The 17863-nt window shown below is 43.0% G+C and overlaps 1 protein-coding gene across 2 annotated transcripts; it reads left to right on the forward strand.

Annotated features, from left to right (window-relative positions):
• The first annotated feature begins 2830 nt into the window (after positions 1–2830).
• WBP11 (WW domain binding protein 11) lies at positions 2831–16382 on the forward strand. Of its 2 annotated transcripts, XM_074576577.1 has the most exons (13): positions 2857–3124; positions 4785–4901; positions 5737–5768; positions 6360–6453; positions 6830–7026; positions 7541–7667; positions 7920–8053; positions 9391–9590; positions 11184–11378; positions 12007–12108; positions 13003–13323; positions 14438–14620; positions 15272–16382. In XM_074576577.1, the coding sequence occupies exons 6-13, from the start codon at positions 7629–7631 to the stop codon at positions 15703–15705; spliced, it is 1608 nt and encodes a 535-aa protein (XP_074432678.1). In that variant the 5' UTR covers positions 2857–3124; positions 4785–4901; positions 5737–5768; positions 6360–6453; positions 6830–7026; positions 7541–7628; the 3' UTR covers positions 15706–16382. The 2 variants fall into 2 exon arrangements, with proteins under 2 accessions (XP_074432668.1, XP_074432678.1); XM_074576567.1 differs by lacking the exon at positions 7541–7667 and having other exon boundaries at positions 2831–3124.
• The last annotated feature ends 1481 nt before the right edge of the window (positions 16383–17863 follow it).

Raw genomic sequence — 17863 nt, forward strand, 5'->3', positions numbered from 1 at the left:
CGGAGCATGGATGGGTGCTAGGAACTGACAAACTGGGACCAGTACAAGCTGCAGACTGGGCGATATGGGTCAGGAGAGGCAATTCAGATGAGGGAAAAAGCACTGCCTTGCCTCACACGAGGTATTGTGGTGGGTGACATGGTGACCCGAGGCATCGTTTCTCCAAGATGTGACATCTCCCTTCTCCTGACAGAAGTGGCACTCAGTTTAGAGGTACTTGTTTAGAGGCAAGAGACTGTCAATCAGTGGAACAGCTATATTTGAGTGTTGAAGTGGCAGGAGTCCCTGGCTCCTGCTGACTTTCTCTGTGCAAATGTACGTTTTTAATTTAGCAAGAAAACCTACCAGCTCTGTATGTTTCTTTGCAAGATTGCCAACCACTGCTGTACGAGAATAACAGAGTCAAACAAAACCAAATCTGTTGTACTTTTCAGGCAGTTTGTCCATGTTTTCTTGAAAGCAAATTCCAAGCAGTGTCAGGGGAAGTGGGATACACAATAAAGAACATAAAGGTACACAATTCCTATTCACCTCTTGATAGATCCTTGTTCCTGGTGGGCTTAAAGGAAAGCCGGCTTGCCCGCAACAGCAGGTGTGGTAGGTGGCCTCATGCCCACGAGACGGTGGAAGACATTGAAGCTGTTGGAGGCTGGTTGGCAGCAGTCTGTCCCTCTGCTTATGAGGTAGGAGGTTGTGAGCTCACAGAGGCCAGGGCAGCATCCCCTGTCAGCTAGGAGAGCTGCCTGTGACCTCATAGAGAGGTATAGCAACATCCAGCTGTAACAAGGTGGTTCTGAGGTAAAAAATCTGCGGAGCAGCATGGGACCTTCCCAAACTCTTTCCCCCAATTCTAGCAATAAGAAAATCAATGGGATTTACTTGCATTACTAACAGTTACACGCTTGAACTGCATGCGGCATGCATCTAACCGGCTAGATGCAAGGGAGGGCACCCAGTGGAGCAGAAACAGCTTAGCTCTGTTTCTGCTTGGGAACTGAAACTCTGTCCCACGAAATAAGAAATAATTCCTGCTCTCTCTAGCCAGTCTTACACTTGGTCCTCCAGAGATGTCATAACCAGTCTGGGGTTAACCGGTCTGATGACGTTTATCCTCTAGACTCCCTGGAGCTGCCTCTTGGTGTGACAGAAGTACCAAGTGAAAAATGTGAGAGGACTATTGTCCTCCAAGTCAGCAGACATTGCTGGGAGAAAGCAGTTAGGGCTGTGTCAGTACCACTGTCCCCACTGAGCTGTACTGTCGTGACAGAAGACCCCAAACCCTGTGAGGAGAGGCCAATCTGCAAAGCCTCAGCTGTCCCCCTCTCCAGTGACATGGTACACAGCAGGGATGTGCCATGGCCATAGCGTTCCCATCACACCCCTTCAAGCATTCTCCCTCTGCTCAGTTGGTTGTTGTGGACGAAGGATTAAGAATTAAAAATGTATAATGTGTGTGTTCCAAATAACAGCCCCAAAGAAGAAAAGAAATTGTAAACCAGCCAAAACCAGTCTAAGCTGCTTTCAAACCCCTGTAGAAACACTGGATGGTTGCAACCAAAATCTGCCCTGCAGCAAATTCTTTCTAGTAACAAGCACAATACAAAAGAAGAGGCCAAAGAGGCACAAGGTGGGGATGACTCTGCTGTGTGGCAGTGAGCAAGACTCCCTGAGAGCACTGAGAGCTTCCAAAGCCCTGGCTCTGAGGATGCCCCTGGGCTGGGCCATCCGCTAACATGGATTTTGTGCAGTTTGCAAGTAATGTTGGTGTTAATGCAACGTGCAGCTCATAGTCTTGCTTTTACCCACCCTGCAATGATCCTTCATAAAGTTCCAAGTTTGCTAATTAAGTCTCCAATATTTGAAAAACTGTAAGAACGTTGTGTTGCACAAGGGGTCCACCCAGAGCCAGGGGGTCTACACATTCAGCTCAGAGACCAGACCATCTCTGCTCCCAGGTGCATCTGCACATAGCAAAAATGTCCTTCCTACACCTCACTCCAGCACTGCAACTTTTTAAGCCTGCACCCACACGTTATTGCGTGCTCCCTCCTTATTCATTGTGATGCAACTGGTATCCAAGGAGATGTTTCATGTATCCTTATTGTGGCTCTTCACGTGCCTGGGGACTTTTGCTAGGAGAGGCACTTTAAGCAGAACAGTTCCCACCAACTGTCCACCAGCCTCTGCAAAGGTGCTCACCAGTTTGCTGCAGGCGCTTCCACATCAGGGCGGGCTGCAGGAAAAGACAAGTAACAGAGCAGATCCTATACTGCCTCCTGGGACCAAACTAGCTCTCCTGTTCTCTTTGTATGGCCTGAACTGCCCAATGAACATCATCCACACGCTTTTCTCTAGCACTCCCCTGAAACAGCAGCTGGCACATGAGCCTAACAGGGGATGCCAGCCGTGCTGATAGGGGAGCCAAACCCAACCAGAAACACATGTAACATCCGAGTTTACCCGGAACTCCCGCTCCTTCAGCTCTCTGCCTTTATTCCCCACAAATAGAGACTTCTCACACGCTCCTCAGCTCCACTTTGTTCCAGGACGGGGCAGGAGGCCATTTTGCAGGCTCTCCCCAGGAGGACGCGGGGGAACAGCGGCCGCACTGAAGCGCTTCCTTTCTATCCCAGCCAATTTCCAGCACCGGCCGTAGCGCTCCCCCCCTTCAAAGGCGTCCTAGTTCCCATACCCCTCCCTGAGTGCGCCTTCCACCGCCCCTGGGGCCGGCAGGGAGCCACCAGCCCCCAATCCCCGTTCCAGCTCCGGCCGCCTGAGGGGCCGGGCTCAACGGCCGCCCGCAACGGCCCACGCCGCTCACGTGATCCCCGGCACGCGCGCGGGGCCTCGAGCCACGCCCTCCTCCGGCTCACCCGCCGGCCCGACCATAGAGGAACCTCCGAGCGGGGCAGAAAAGAGCCGCGGAATTATAGAATCGGGGGACGGCGCGGTAAAGGCCTCGCTTCCGGAGCGCAGTTCTGCGCGGCGCGGCAGTCGCGCTTTACGGCGGCGCGCCACTCGGTCCCTGTTCAAGATGGCGGTGGGGCCGCGGCGGCAAGGAGCGAGGGGGTTATAGAGGCCGCTGCAGCGGGAGGGAGCCGGGCCGCCCCGGCCGGGCGGAGGGGTGAGAGGAGCGGGACGGGACGGGGCTGGGCGGGGAAAGAGAAGGGGAAGGGAAGCGAGGAGAAGAAGGCGGTGGCGGTTTGCTCTACCGCCTTCTCTTCCTCCCTCCGTCGGGGGAGGAGGGGAGGCTTTCGGGTGCCTCATGGGAGACTTTCCGCCTCGTTCCCCAGTGGCCAAAAAAATCTTAAGTTTAGTGGTTGGTGTCCCCCCCATCGTCTGTTAACTTGTTGGAGCTCTTTGCTTTGTGTCTTGAAAGGATTTGGGATCGAGGCTTCAGAAGTTTATTCTTTTTCCCTTTACATGTTAGAAATCTGGGAAATGCGGGGTGCACATGAAACTCCTGTTCAGTGAGGCTCGCACCTAAAGAAATGATAGTGTCTTGCAATAAAGTCAGTGGAATCTTATAAGTAGGAAATATGTTATCGGTGATCAGAAATTGTGGGGTGCTCTTGAAAACATCAGGCCAACTGTGAGCATAGCCCGGTAGTATGAGTCATGAGCAAAGCTCTGTAGATTTTTACTAGTCAGTACAATGAATGTGGTCAGTTACTGGAGCTCATTAGGAACCCCTTTTATGAGGCCTTGAAGTACTAAATAAGACGCTGCTTGAATTTCTTCTTCGGGGTTAAGGGGAGGCACATCATTTAGTGTTTTAAAAGTGGCATCTTCTGTAATTAGGAAGAAGGATGCACATTTGGCGACTGCAGTGAGGCAGCGGAGAACTTTGGACTTAACTTGTGAATACTTTCACTTTGGTCGGGATACGTTTGGATGCAGTGTGGTGACTAGAAAGCTGTATCCCATCAACTCCCAAATTTCAGAGGGTGTTTTAGATTTTCGGGTGGAATCTGTTGTGTGCTGTGTCTTCTTTTTTTTTCTTTTTTGGATGGTGTTTTGGCAAGGAAGTAGGGGTGGAGGTGGAGGGAGATTATAGCTGTGAGAGAGGCAACATGACTGGCTGTAGTTTGGACACTTACGTAGTCATCTGTAAGTTGAAGAAATGTCTAAAGTCAGGAAGTAATTATTTCCAGAATAACCTTCTCTGATAATCATAACACAGTTTGAAATAATACTGGTGGAGGTAGAGAGCATAAGGGCAGTTGGGATAGCATTGGTCTATGGAGAAGAGAAGACGACATGCGTGTGTGTGCAGAACATTTGCTGACGGATAAAATTGTTGCTGGGGGGAGAAATCAAGGACAGGTTAAAAGTCTGAGGAAAGGAGAAAATTTGTGGGAAACATTTTAAATAGAGAGGAATGGAAAGGTAAAAATTGAAGAGCTTTTATGAGAGTAAAGGAAAAGCTAGAAGGACTCTGATATGGTCTTAGGAAAATAGGATGTGTTTTTCTCCTTCCCCTGTGCACTCTGTAGTGTAAGCAAAGAAGGTTCTTGGTTTTCCTCTTGGAATGAATAACAATCTAGTTGATGTTTAAAGTAGGTACTTAGCAAAATAGTAGTAACTAGGTACTTAATTAAATAGTAGTGCTTAGTTAAACTAGGGTGTTTTTTATGTGAATGTCTGAGCTTTTAGTAGTGTTTGAGGACCTCACGAGTATTTAAGTTTTTTGAGGGAGCAACCTGCATGTATTTCTTCTCTCAAGAAATAAGCATACTCAAGCTACTGGTACATAGGACCTGAAACCATGTTATCTTTTCTAGGTCTCTCCCTCGTTTTAAAATTTCTTTTTTGAGGTGGAAGGAAAAAAGTCAAAATGGGGCGAAGATCTACATCATCCACCAAGAGTGGGAAGTTTATGAATCCCACGGATCAGGCCCGTAAGTATCTATAAAAGCTAAGCAAGTGGGAAAGGGGGGGTCCTAGGGAAGCAGGTAAAAAGTTTTCTCTGAAGATAAGAAGCTCACTTGTGAATCAGAACTGAGTTTCCCTAATTTAAAAAATATCTTGGCTTTGACTGATGTAGAAACTTCCTGAGAAGGCTGCTTGCTTGCATGCTGTTGTTTCTCTGCAGTATTTACCTCTTAATTTTTACTGTAATTATCAGCGTTCAAAGGTCTTTGTACTTAGTTGTTGGTTAAACTGAAGACTGCTGCTTGGGACAGTGTTAATCTGTCTGAAGCTAGAATTTGAGGAACAAGTCAAATTTTGCAAGTGGTCTTGTTAGTTGAGGGAGTCGTCACACTGTGTTTTTCCTTTTGGTAACATGCCAGATATTGTCAATGCTAAGCAGATAAAGAAAATCCAGACTTCCATGGTGATTATGCTTTATGTCAGATGTGTGTTCAAAGCCGACATATTTTTAAAGTGCGTTGTCAGATGGCTCTGTTACAGCTTCTAGGCAGCAATCCTTTCATGACTGCACACACATGCTATGACACTTGCTGCCTATTGTTCTTTTCTGTGTAGAAACACCCCTGCTTCTGGAGACACAAAGACTGCTTTGTCTCCTTTCTTTTCTGTATAACACACATGAGATAGAAATCTATTTCATGCTGTGTTTCACTCTCACTGGGAAGATGAGTGCAAAAGTTACACACTCTCTAAAATGAGTGAACTGTTGAGAAACAGTACTAATCTTGATGAAGGAAAGGTTCTTCATGAATTTGGTTGTCTCTTTCAAGTTGTTATTTTCTCTTTACCCCTCCTCTCTAGGTAAGGAAGCTCGGAAGAGAGAGCTAAAGAAGGTAAATAAAGAGATCAGAAATGTTTACTTGGCATTCTCTGTACTATGTATCATGTTTGTGATTGTAATGGGCCATGGCTGATGGGGAGACTACAGATGTTTTGGTTGATATCCTAAGATTGACTTTGGCAAACACTGTCCAAACAAGTAGTTTTTAAAAAAAAAAAAAAAAAATAGAAATCTTGTTTTGAGTAACTATATCTCATCATCTACTATTTTTTTAACTTGTGATGATTGCAGCTTTCTGAAACATTATTTTAAGTATTTGGGAATTAAAAAAACCCAACCAAACAACAAATCAATTACCCAAGACTCGCATACCTTTTAGTGTGTTTTACTGTATACCTTTTGTCAGTTTGTTATCTTGTTGATTGTATGTGTCTTAATTGGAGCGACTGAATTATAGGAGCATTTGTAAATAGCAAGATAGTGGATCTGTTTGATGCTGATTTGTGCTGTGGTGAATATTTGCAGGGCATTTTGAGACATTTTTTTTCTGCAGACTGGGAATATTGGGAGGGGAGTATGTGGTACAAATGTTCTGTCTCTCTTGTGACACTCTTCTGATCTGCTTGATCTCTGATTTTTTTAGAACAAAAAGCAACGAATGATGGTACGAGCAGCTGTACTGAAGATGAAAGATCCAAAGCAGATTATCCGGGACATGGAGAAATTGGATGAGATGGGTGAGTGAGATGTACCAGGTGTTGGACTTAGGCAATGGCTTATGTAGACACATAACATAATTTTAAGGGATGACTGGGAGACTAAAATAGAGTAACCTTTTTCCTTTCCTGTTAGAAGGGGAGATTCAATGAATAATTGGGGATTGATTGTGATTTAAGGTGATGTGGTGCCATCAAAGATGACTTTTTTTCTGAGAAGGTGGCTGATAAAAAGCATGAGTAGTAACTTGGAAGTTGGAGGGGATTGTCATAAAGCTGAAGACTTCCTGAAGATAAGGGTTGGACATTGTTTGCTTTGAAGTTGTTTTGATTCTTCGCAGTTGTGCAGTAGAGTAACTTATGAATTTTTGGGTTATTTTTTGCTGTCTTGGATTAGAGTTTAACCCAGTACAGCAGCCACAACTTAATGAAAAAGTACTAAAGGATAAACGCAAAAAACTCCGTGAGACTTTTGAGCGCATCTTGCGGCTCTACGAGAAGGAGAATCCTGACATCTACAAAGAACTGCGCAAATTGGAAGTGGAGTATGAGCAAAAGAGATCACAACTCAGCCAGTATTTTGATGCTGTCAAGGTAATGCTTATTGTATTTCAGACTTGTGACTGTGGCAGTGTATACTATTTGTCTGCTCTTTAGGTGTGACAGTTACAAAGGAAGGGAACTTTATAAGAGGCAAGTGTATATGTTGTGTGGCCCATATTAAGTACTTGCGTTAATTGTCATAGTATCTCTGGTTACAGCATTTTAGTGAGGACAGCATGAGGGTTGTCAAGTCTGTATTTATCTGATATTGATTTAATTCAACAAGAAATTACAAGGGAAAGGGAAGTTTATGTTTTAAATTAACAATGTGAGAATTTTTCTGTGTCAAAGAGAGTGAGCCAGTGAGTGTGCAGTTGATATTTCTGTGAATTTCTTCTAAATCTGTTTCTGGAAATAGTGAGAATCTTTTGGCTTTCCTTTAAAGAGGTTTCTTTGACATTTTTCCCTACCATATTGGAGAACATAATGTTTTCCAAGTGCAAGTATCTGTAAGATTTTTCTTTTTTTTCTTTTTTTTTTTTTTGTCTTTGTTTGGAATATGCAGCAGCCTGTGATGTGTGCCTTCTGGATACTCATAAAATACAGGTGTATGTGTCTGCAGTCCGTTTTGGGGACTGAAGGTCTAAGTGGAGATGGAAACCCAACTGGATTTTGACCAAAGCCTTTCATGGGTGCGCTGTGTGTGCTTTGTTTTGTGTTGAGAGCTTTTACTGTTGACTTTTCTCCCAAATGTCTTTCATGAACTGCTGCAAAATAACATGCCCTAAGAACAGACACCTTTGGCAAGTGATGGCACGTCCCGTGTGTTCTGTACTCTGAAAGGTCATAAGGTTGTGTGGTAGTTTCTGTGGGAATAACTAATTATAATAATATTATTATTAATACAATATTAATATTATTATATTTTGTTCTTTTTTCCCCAGAATGCTCAACACGTTGAAGTGGAAAGTATCCCCTTACCAGATATGCCGCATGCTCCCTCCAACATTCTCATACAGGACATTCCCCTTCCAGGGGCTCAACCACCTTCTATTCTCAAGAAGACATCAGCCTATGGGTAAGTGGAAAAAGAAACTTGAAGGGGAAGTAAAAAAAGAGCACTCATTACTGGGGAGGAGCTAGGGGTAGAAGCAGAGGTAATATTGACTAGCAGAAATCGGGAATCCTGTGCAAATGAATTGCACTTTCTTTTAACCAAAGCCCTTTAATCTTTCCCTACTATTACTGGCTTTTGTTTAAATTGCTTTGAGTAATAAGCTATGTCTTCTCGCATTTGTCTTTCTGCATATCAGTAAAACTTAAAGCCCTGCCAGTTTGAACATAAGTTCTCCTTAAATTGAGGTATATGTGTTATTTTGTCATGCTAGTATATTCAGTTTAAGCTCCTAGTTTACTTGTGTCCTGGGTTGAGCAACATAGGACTAATTTATCTTCTAATGCTTGGGAAAACTGCCCTTTTAGAAGACTTTAGTGTCTGAATTTGTGAAAATATTTACTTTATAGCCACCTAGGCTGTGTGGTATTCAAGGTCTCAGTGTTTTTGAGCTTTGCCAAGTGCAGGGGTGAGGAGGAGTGAGGCCTGAGCACTTGACCCAGGCTGGATGACAGGATTATTTCATACCATGAATGTCACATTCAATATAAATTAGAAAGTTTGCTGCGTAGTTTTGTCTCTCCCTTGATGGCAGTGGTCCAGAGAACTTTTTGGCCTGGTACCGGACCCCTGAGCCCTTCCCTTCCTCCTGAAGCCGTAGTGCTTGCAGTGTCTGACATTTGCTGTCCAGTGCTGGGAGTGCACAGCTCCCTACTGATAGAATGGGCTGAGTATAATCCTTGTGTATTTTATGTTGGTATCGGGATCGATACTGGTTCTTTAGCATTAATTTTAATTATTTACTCTTATCCTATAAAATCTATTTATATTTCAACCCTTGTGTTTCCTTGTTTTCCACAATTCCCCCTCTCGGGTGGAGAGTGGTCATCGGGTGATAGAATAATTGTCTAAACAACAATAAATTGTTATGGGTTTTCTCAAACCATAACAACTTGTTTATCAGTTTTCTTGTTCTGCTACTAGTTCTTCCTATTTCTTTATGAATGGCCTTCTATTTTCATCAACTTTGTGGCTACTTCATTCCGCTTCAGTGGTGGGATTCAATCCTTGCCTTTTTTTCCAGTCTCCTCTGTGGTTGCCTTCTGAGAACCTTGCTTTTGTCTGATCTTCAGCAGTCGTGTCTTTGTACGAGGCTGTAAACTCCTTGGGAAAAATCTATACTTTATAAATGCTCATGTTTCTTTTTAGAAGCTGTGTAGGAGAGAAGGATAAAGAATTTTATTAAGTGCGTGTTTGCATGTTTGTGTTCCTACATTTCTAATTTACTTTTTTATTTCCAGACCACCAGTTCGGTCCATCTCTGTACTTCCTCCTCCTGGGCTTGGTGTTCCACGTTTACCTCCAGGCAGGAAGCCCCCTGGACCTCCTCCAGGGCCACCCCCACCTCAAGTCCTACAGATGTATGGCCGTAAAGTGGGTTTCACCTTGGAGATGGCTCCTCGAAGGCGAGAAGAGGAGATTTCTTACAGTTCTGAAGCAGGTAAGGGCTTTCCTATTACTGTCTGGGGTTTTCCTTGACCTCTCTATTTTGCTATGGATAATACTGCTGTGAACATAGTGTGGCCTAGATAAGGCATTCTCTGGGCAATACGGGTGTTAATAGTACTTGAAGGACTCTTCTTAAGTGACTGCACCTCTGAGGTGATTCCGCTATATTTCATAATATCTGCAATTTTGGTATCAGCTCTATTTTTAAATGTTGTAACGTCTAATTACAACTTTCAGATTTTTTTTTTGTTAGGTTTCACAGATTGGATATTTTCCCACGTAGTCTTAACAGTGTTGAAACATTGCACATACTATCCCTTAAAAAACCCCAGCTATTCTCAAGGAAGTCTTCCTTTTTCAAAATGTCATGGTTTTGGCCGGATTGGCCAATCAGAATGACAGATGGCCCTCCCCCCTGTCTATCCTCAGAGAGCAGAGGAAGAAATAAGGAGATTTACGAGTTTAGAAAAAAGAACTAAACTACTTTAATGAAAATAATAATAAATAAGGAAATAAGAAATAATAATAAAATAAAAAAAAAGTGTACAATTTATACAAAACCGTATCCAGCTCCTGGGATGACGATCGCGTCACCAGCAGACACAGGGAAAGTCCCAGACTGGAGTCAGCGACGGACAGGAGCTGAATTCTGGCACTAGAGTCAGGAATGCTCAGATCAGGATCAAAGGCAGACGAACAGACAGGGTCCTCCTCAGACGTTGGCCATTGAAGAAAAAAAAAAAAAACGATCCAGAGCAGCCTTGTCCCTTTGATCCCTCAGCTTTTATACTGAGCGTGATGCATATGGGATGGAATACCCTGTTCGTCAGTTTTGGGTCATCTGTCCCGTCCGCTCCTCCCTGCAGATGGGACCCCTCTACGCTTCTCTGCTTCCGACCCTCTAATGGGGCAAACGGTGAAGTTAGCTGACCTCGGTTGTTATAGCAATAAGTATAAGCAAGAGCCTCTGCATACCATTCCCTGGTGTAATCAGGTCTTATCACTCTGAGAGTGAACAGTTTCTGAACAATATGCCGTTAATTTCAGGCTTTAGTCAGTTAGAAGAGGCCCAGCTAAAAAGTAAAATTACAAATCAGAAAATTGGTTCTGTTTTACCTCAAACCAGGACACAAAAAAAAAAAACCCCAAACCACCAGACCAATAACAAAAACACCAACTGACCCTGGATATGCTTTTGTGGGGGGAAACTAGGTCCTCCTTGTCACACAGTTACTGTATCATCCTTAGAATTTTTTGTTAATGGGTAGATCAGCTTTATTGCATACCAGAAAGCATCAAAGTATTTCAATGGTGGGTCATTGGTGAATAGAAATGAACTAATGAGTTGCAGATAGGAGTTGCCTTCACTTGTTTGCTGTGCAAGTTAACCAGCTGGTTAATAGGAAATCTTATAAATAAACTCCCTGGAATATTCTTTCAGAATATGTGCTAAACAGTAAAGGCTTGACAATATGTCTGTGCTGTTGCTAGGGGGATTTTGCTAACTGTAGAAATACAAAATAGTTTGTCTTTCAAACCAGTGTATTTGTAGTTAATGCATTTCCTGATACTTTGTTTCCTGCAGGACAGCGAGGGCACGATGATGATATGTCCAGTACCAGCGAAGACGAAGGTTATCCTGAGGATATGGATCAAGACAAGCACGATGAGAGTAGTGATGATAGTGACAGCGATAGGTCAGATGCAGACAGTGAAGGCGAGGACTTCCTGCATCGTGATAATGATAAGGAGAGGGAAGGTGGCGAAGAAAAGAAATCAGGTAAGATGTAAAGTTATAGATTGGGGGCTGTTTTTTTTTTTTTTTCTTTCCCAAAAGAGAAACAGTACTTAATAGAGTTTGTGTCTGTTGTCTGTTTTCCTGACTGGCAGGGAAAGTAATTTGTGTAGCCAGCTAATTGTTCTAACTTACCGAAATCCCAGCTGAAGAATTTTTATTAGTAAATTAATCAGAAGCTATTTGGAAGTGAAGCATCTTTTTCAGATGGACCTGTTTTCTTAGCAGTTGCGTTAGTTTAGTAAGGTTGCAAGCCATTTTTCACCTGAAGCATTGAATTGGCAGGGTACCCTATAAAGATTAAGCCTCAGTGTAAAATACGCTCACTCTTTGGTGACATGAACAACTAAGACAACTAAATTGCATGCTGCTAATGCTTTTTGACAATATTTTCTTTCTTGCTTAGGGTAGACCAATTGATAGTGAATACTATCTTAGCAAAGCTTCAAATAATCAATAACACCAATATTAACCCTTATATAAGGAGCATTGTTATGTTACAATGATACATTACCCATATCAGGTAGAAGACTTAAATCTATCTGATTTTTATTGTTTTCTCTATTTTATTATATTTCTCTTACCACCCTTGCCTATGCTTTGCTTTCCCCAGGTCATAGCGTACGGTTTGCAGACATGCCTGGGAAGTCACGAAAAAAGAAAAAGAACATGAAAGAACTGACTCCGCTTCAAGCCATGATGTTACGAATGGCAGGTGAGTGAGGTGGATGTATTAAGTGGAGATATGCCATTAGGCTTCCAGTTAAGGTTTCTCTGGTGAACTTACTTTGCACAGTTTTTATTTTATAGAGTAAATATTTTACTGTCATAATGTAGGATCTGCTAAGAGTATAAGCTGTGGTTAGGTATTTGGGTTTTTTTAAATTCTTTTTGGTCTAGTAGTGTGTGTGTTTTTCATAGCAGAGTTAAAGTTACAGTGGCAACTTACGGGGTTTTTTGAGGTACCGAGATTTCTTTTTTGTCTAAATTTTATCTAGCTTAACTTCTAAACTATTTCTCAAACGAAATATGAACCTCTTAGCGAAAAAGAAAGGGTGAGATTGTCTATGGGCTCAGTCTGTAACCTGTAAGGATTTGTGCTCCCTAAAAATATCTTTTTGCAGAAATAAGTTAACCAATAAAGTAAAGACACTTTTTGTTTGGTTGGTTTGGAAAGACACCCCAGTATCTTTCAAAGCTGCTGGACTTTCTTGGACATGGGCGTTGTGCTTATTTTGAGGTCATGTCCCCATTCTCCTCTCTCCCCAAAAACTCCATAAACCATAGATTGAAATAGGTGCAGTTCGGGTTGGTAGTAGAAGTTTCAGCACCCACAAGAACACATTGCTCTTAGTGGCAGAGCTCTATCTAGAACAGTGATTTTTTTTTATTATTTTTTTTCCTTTCTTTTTTTTCTTTTTCTGTTTAACAATAAGATGTGGTTGGTTTTCTTTCCTTTAAGTAAGGTTTATCTTTTTCTTCTTTTTATTTGGTTTATCTTTCTTTTTCTTCTTTCTATTTTATTCTGTGTGCTCAAGTTCTCTGCTCTCTGATAATTCACAAAGGTACTACCTGTGAACTGATTTTATAAGTATATCTCCATTTCCAGGTCAGGAAATCCCAGAAGAAGGGAGAGAAGTGGAGGAATATTCAGAAGAAGAGGAGGAGGAGGAAGAGGACTCAGAATCTGAAGAGACATCACAACAACAGCAGCAGCAGCAGCAGCAACTCAGTGAGGATGCTCTTGCAGAGAGTGGGTCATCTACTGCAACCTCCCAGGCACAACAGCAGCAACCGCCTCCACAGCCTGTTCCTCCAACTCAGATACAGGCACCTCCTATGCCTGGGCCACCTCCGCTAGGACCACCTCCAGCCCCTCCACTGAGGCCTCCAGGCCCACCCACTGGCCTTCCTCCTGGCCCTCCACCAGGTGAATACTTGACTTACTCTGGTTTGAAGGATGCAAGCTCTCAGTACTACAGACAGAGTATCAGTTTGGGAGTTTTTAAGCTTCAGAACGTGTTGCAGATGAGGTACAGGAGCCTGATGTGGTACTTGCTGAGACCTGTGTGAGCTCTTCTCTGGTCAGTCTGTTGTTGCTGTACTGTGCTTTTGATGCATCAGGCACCTGTAGCTGTAGTCGGCCTGATGGGCATTGGCTTATTTGTTATCAGTAACACTGTGAGGCAGCTGCAGAGCCAGTGTTGGAGTAAGAAGACCAAGGCCTGGTGCCATGTACCTCTCCAGTGTTGTTGGTTGTTTTTTTTTCCTTTCTTGTGTTGTTGCCCTCAAACCCTATGCTGAACAAGACATGCTAAAGAGGCTTGGGAGCCACTGGCCTAGTTATGGGCTTTGATGTTGGTTTTTTTTTTTTTTCGGTATTTTTTAACAAGCTGTGTTGTGAAGGCTTCTACCACCTGAATGTATTTCAGCCTTGTTAGGGAAGAAAACTGTCCTCAGATGAAATAAGTACTAAATTTGAATATATGTCAATATTAGACTGCCTGGAGACTACTAGCAATGGGGCCAATCAGTGACTCTCTTTTTTTATAGTGTGTGGAGGTTTTTGAGGGCAAACGCTTGAGGTGTTTTTAATTTAGAGGAAGACAGCAGCTTATTTTCTATAAGTTAATGGGGTTACCGTATAGCTGAACTGGACAACAGTAATAAGCTTTTTTGTGATTAAAAAAAGTGTGTAAATCTGTCTCTTGAATTCTTACTTTACATTGCCTCAAAAGAGTTACTTTCAGTAGAGCAAAACTACTTATTACTTCCCAGGCCAGAAGGGCCATCAAATGCCAGAGTGAAAAATTCTTCCAATTTTAGCTGTTTGAATTCCAGCAACCTCAGTTCAGTAGTTGTTCTCTGCTATTGTTTCATTACATGGGGAAGAGCCCTTTAGAAGGTTAGTTTAACCTGGCAGCTGGCTAGCATTAGAACAGCTTTCAAGTGCCTGTTGAGGATCTTTAATATTAGTTGATGAATAGTTTGGGGTTTTCTTAACCATGACCTAAATTTCTCTTCATTTGTGTGTGTGCTTTCAGGAGCTCCTCCTTTCCTGAGGCCTCCTGGCTTACCAGGACTGCGTGGGCCTTTACCTCGACTTCTACCACCGGGCCCTCCACCTGGGCGACCACCTGGCCCTCCCCCAGGCCCGCCACCAGGTTTGCCCCCAGGTCCTCCTCCACGTGGGCCTCCTCCTCGACTGCCCCCACCTGCCCCGCCAGGTAAAGTATTCTGTTTGCTTCAGCACCAAGTCTCTCCCTGCTTTAGTTTCCTAGTTTTTGATGCGGTGACAAAGCCAGAAGTAGAAGTGGTTACCAGTTTGCCGTTGTTCCTGTCTGTGTGGCTACATTGGGCTGTGTCTTTTTCTGTGTAATAAGAAGAAGTAATTCCATACTGTCCCGCGTAGTTTGGTGGCAAGAATTCTGTCCTCAAAAAGGGAATTTCAGAATTTGAACTTCTGCTGGACTGTTTCTGTGTAACCCCTGGGTGCTATAATAGTGCTACACTTAATGAGTTGGAGATAGGGATATTTATTTTTTCTGCCTGGTCAGACATTTCAGATGACCCTGAAATTCCAATGAGATGGGTCATCAAGAACATTTATTTTCAGATTATAACTTTAAAATTTGAAAGGGAGCAATACACAGGCTCCTGTAGCTTTCAAAACGTGAGGATCAGCATCATTTTCAACCCAGCGTTTGGTGCAGGGTTGAAGACATTTTTATTTTTTAAAGACAGTCCTGCTGCATTTTGTCGGGTGTTTTTTTGTTTTGTTTTTCCTTCTTGGCTTTCTGAGCCTTTGCACTTTTTTGACCAAAGATTTTAAGACTCCCAGGTGTGGAGTCAGCTCATGCTTTTTCTTCTTCTCACAGGTATCCCTCCTCCTCGACCAGGTATGTTACGGCCACCTCTGGTGCCTCCATTAGGACCTGCCCCACCTGGTCTCTTCCCACCAGCTCCCATTCCAAATCCTGGAGTACTGAGTGCCCCACCCAGCTTGATTCAGCGCCCCAAGGCGGATGACACCAGTGCGGCCACCATTGAGAAGAAAGCTACGGCCACTATCAGTGCCAAGCCGCAGATCACTAACCCCAAGGCAGAGATCACTCGCTTTGTGCCCACTGCCTTGCGAGTGCGCCGGGAAAATAAAGGGGCTTCTGCTGCCTCCCAGAGAAAACAGGATGATGAGCCTGCTCTCCCATTAACCAAAGCTGCCCCTAAGGCTGGATCATCTGCCCCTATCTCTGTACAGACAAAGGATGATGTGTATGAAGCCTTCATGAAAGAAATGGAAGGTCTCCTGTGACCTGTCATAGTCCTAGTTAGCTTTCCTGCCCCTCAACACAGATCAGACCACCGCGGAGGGAGGAGAAGGAAAGGTCCTCCTGCAAGCAATGAAAGGGCTCGCATGACAGGGAATAGTTCCCTACCCACAGGTTAACTTGCCAGTATGCTCTGAGTAGAGACTGCTGCAGATGAAGTGTGGCTGAGAACCTCCTTTCAGAGGTGGCGTGTCCACTCGGTGGGAGGAAATTACTGTCAAGAAGGTGACGCTGCTTTCCTCAAGTCCTCCCCCTTCCTTGGAGGGAGATAATGGTACTCTGGGGAGGGGGAGTGTGGGAGTGGGGAGGTGACTATGCTCTGCCTGAATCCTTGCACATCCTGAATGCTCTGGGAGGGTAGTGGAACAGGTTTTTAAGGAGACGGAGAAGTGTTGGTGGCATTTCATACGCATATGGTTGTCCAGTTTTTATTTTCTGTACTGTTCTTTTCTGTAAATATTTTATAATCCTGTTTTTTAGTTGCAGTGAGATTGATCAATCATCTTTCTTCCAGGGTAGTCAGGGAGGTAATTTGTTGCGTATACTGTACACTGGAATTCTGCACCCTGTCCCCTTTATGGTCATCTTGATGGCTTTTCATCGACAGGGGAAACTTCATTTTGTCTTGTGAAAGACAATAAATGTTCAGTGTATCAAAATACTGGTTTCCTTGTGATCTGTCTAAAAGTAGTGTGTAGGTGGAAAGGGGGGAGATTCTTTGCTGGCCTTGGGGGAAGGTAGAGGCTTTCTGAACCTCAAAAAAGAACAGCAATAGCTATGTTATTTATAACATACTTTTTTTTTTTTTTTTTAGCCAAAGTTTGGCTATATTCTTGTTTTTAAGTTCCTAAACATCTCTTTCAGCCTTTGCTGGTAGCTGGTAGAAACTTGTCCTGAAGTACAAAGCAACTTTTTACATACTCTTACTGAAGGGTTTATGTCATATCAAGTCTTGGATACACACTGGATGCATCTTGGATGGACTATCTTACGCAAAAATTGGTAAACAATTTTAATTCTAAGAGCTTGACAGGTAATTTTGGTTGTGGAAAATGTCTGATTTCAAACTCTCTGAAGTTAGTCATTTTTAAAGTGCAGATATCACATTTCCAGCTTAAAGCATTCTTCTTCTATTTTGGTGGAAGTATTCCTTTAGCTTTATTGACTATGCTGACAGAGACAAATATTCCCGTAACCCTTACTGCATGCAAGAAATGAATCTTTATTCTCATTTGAAACAGACTGCAAAATCTCCAGGGATCTTGTAAACAAATCAGTTTTAAGACCAATGGGATCAGTTGTGTGGGTAATATGTCTTTCCCAAATGAGCTGCTGCTTCAGAGAGATAATTGCATTTTTGGGATATTTCAGTTTTGTCTGAAATGCTGAATTGGAGTACAAGGCTAGTAGCAGTACTTAGCTATTTATGTCGGTGTCTTCATCCTGTTTTAAAAAAAAAAAAGTGAGTTAGTGTTGTGTGACAGACATAAAAGAAATTGAGAAAATTCTGTGTTCCTGTTGAAGACCTTGTAGTGTGTGTTTAGTGGATTTAAGAATGAGTCCTCTAAGAATACATCGATTTCTAGGTGAGTGTATTCAGACTCTGGTGGGTTTTTAGATTTTTACTGAAAAGAATTTATGTCAAGCTGCCAGACCTGTAGATATACCAAGCAACACCTTTAGTTGGCTATAAGCGTCACACATAGGTGTATATTTGATATTTTGAGGTTAAATCTGTTTTAAGGAGACAAAATTATTAGCTACCCAAATTTACACTTGTAAACCTCGATTCTGTTTTCACAAATTCTGGACACAAACAGGTTTTTACAACAGTTCCCTTCCTGGTTCAAGAGTTAATTGCAGTTGTGTCAGTAGTATCTTAAATCTTTCTTTTAGTTACATTTATGGGATATCATCTTTATATTTTAGCTTTTAAAAAACGCCAATTTTGTCATTATTCTTTAATAAGTAGAACGTGTGAATGGCCATTTTGCGGGGGGGAAGGCATCATTGTGGTACCTACGACCCTCAAGTTAATTTTATTGACTCTTCCTCCCAGGAAGCAGCCTGAGGAGAACAACTGTGTTGCAGGCTGAGGACCTCCCTCTCTGTCATGTTCAAGGTTGAGAAAATCTCCCTGGC

Source organism: Larus michahellis, chromosome 1 (genome assembly GCF_964199755.1).
Source record: "Larus michahellis chromosome 1, bLarMic1.1, whole genome shotgun sequence".
Taxonomy (NCBI): domain Eukaryota; kingdom Metazoa; phylum Chordata; class Aves; order Charadriiformes; family Laridae; genus Larus; species Larus michahellis.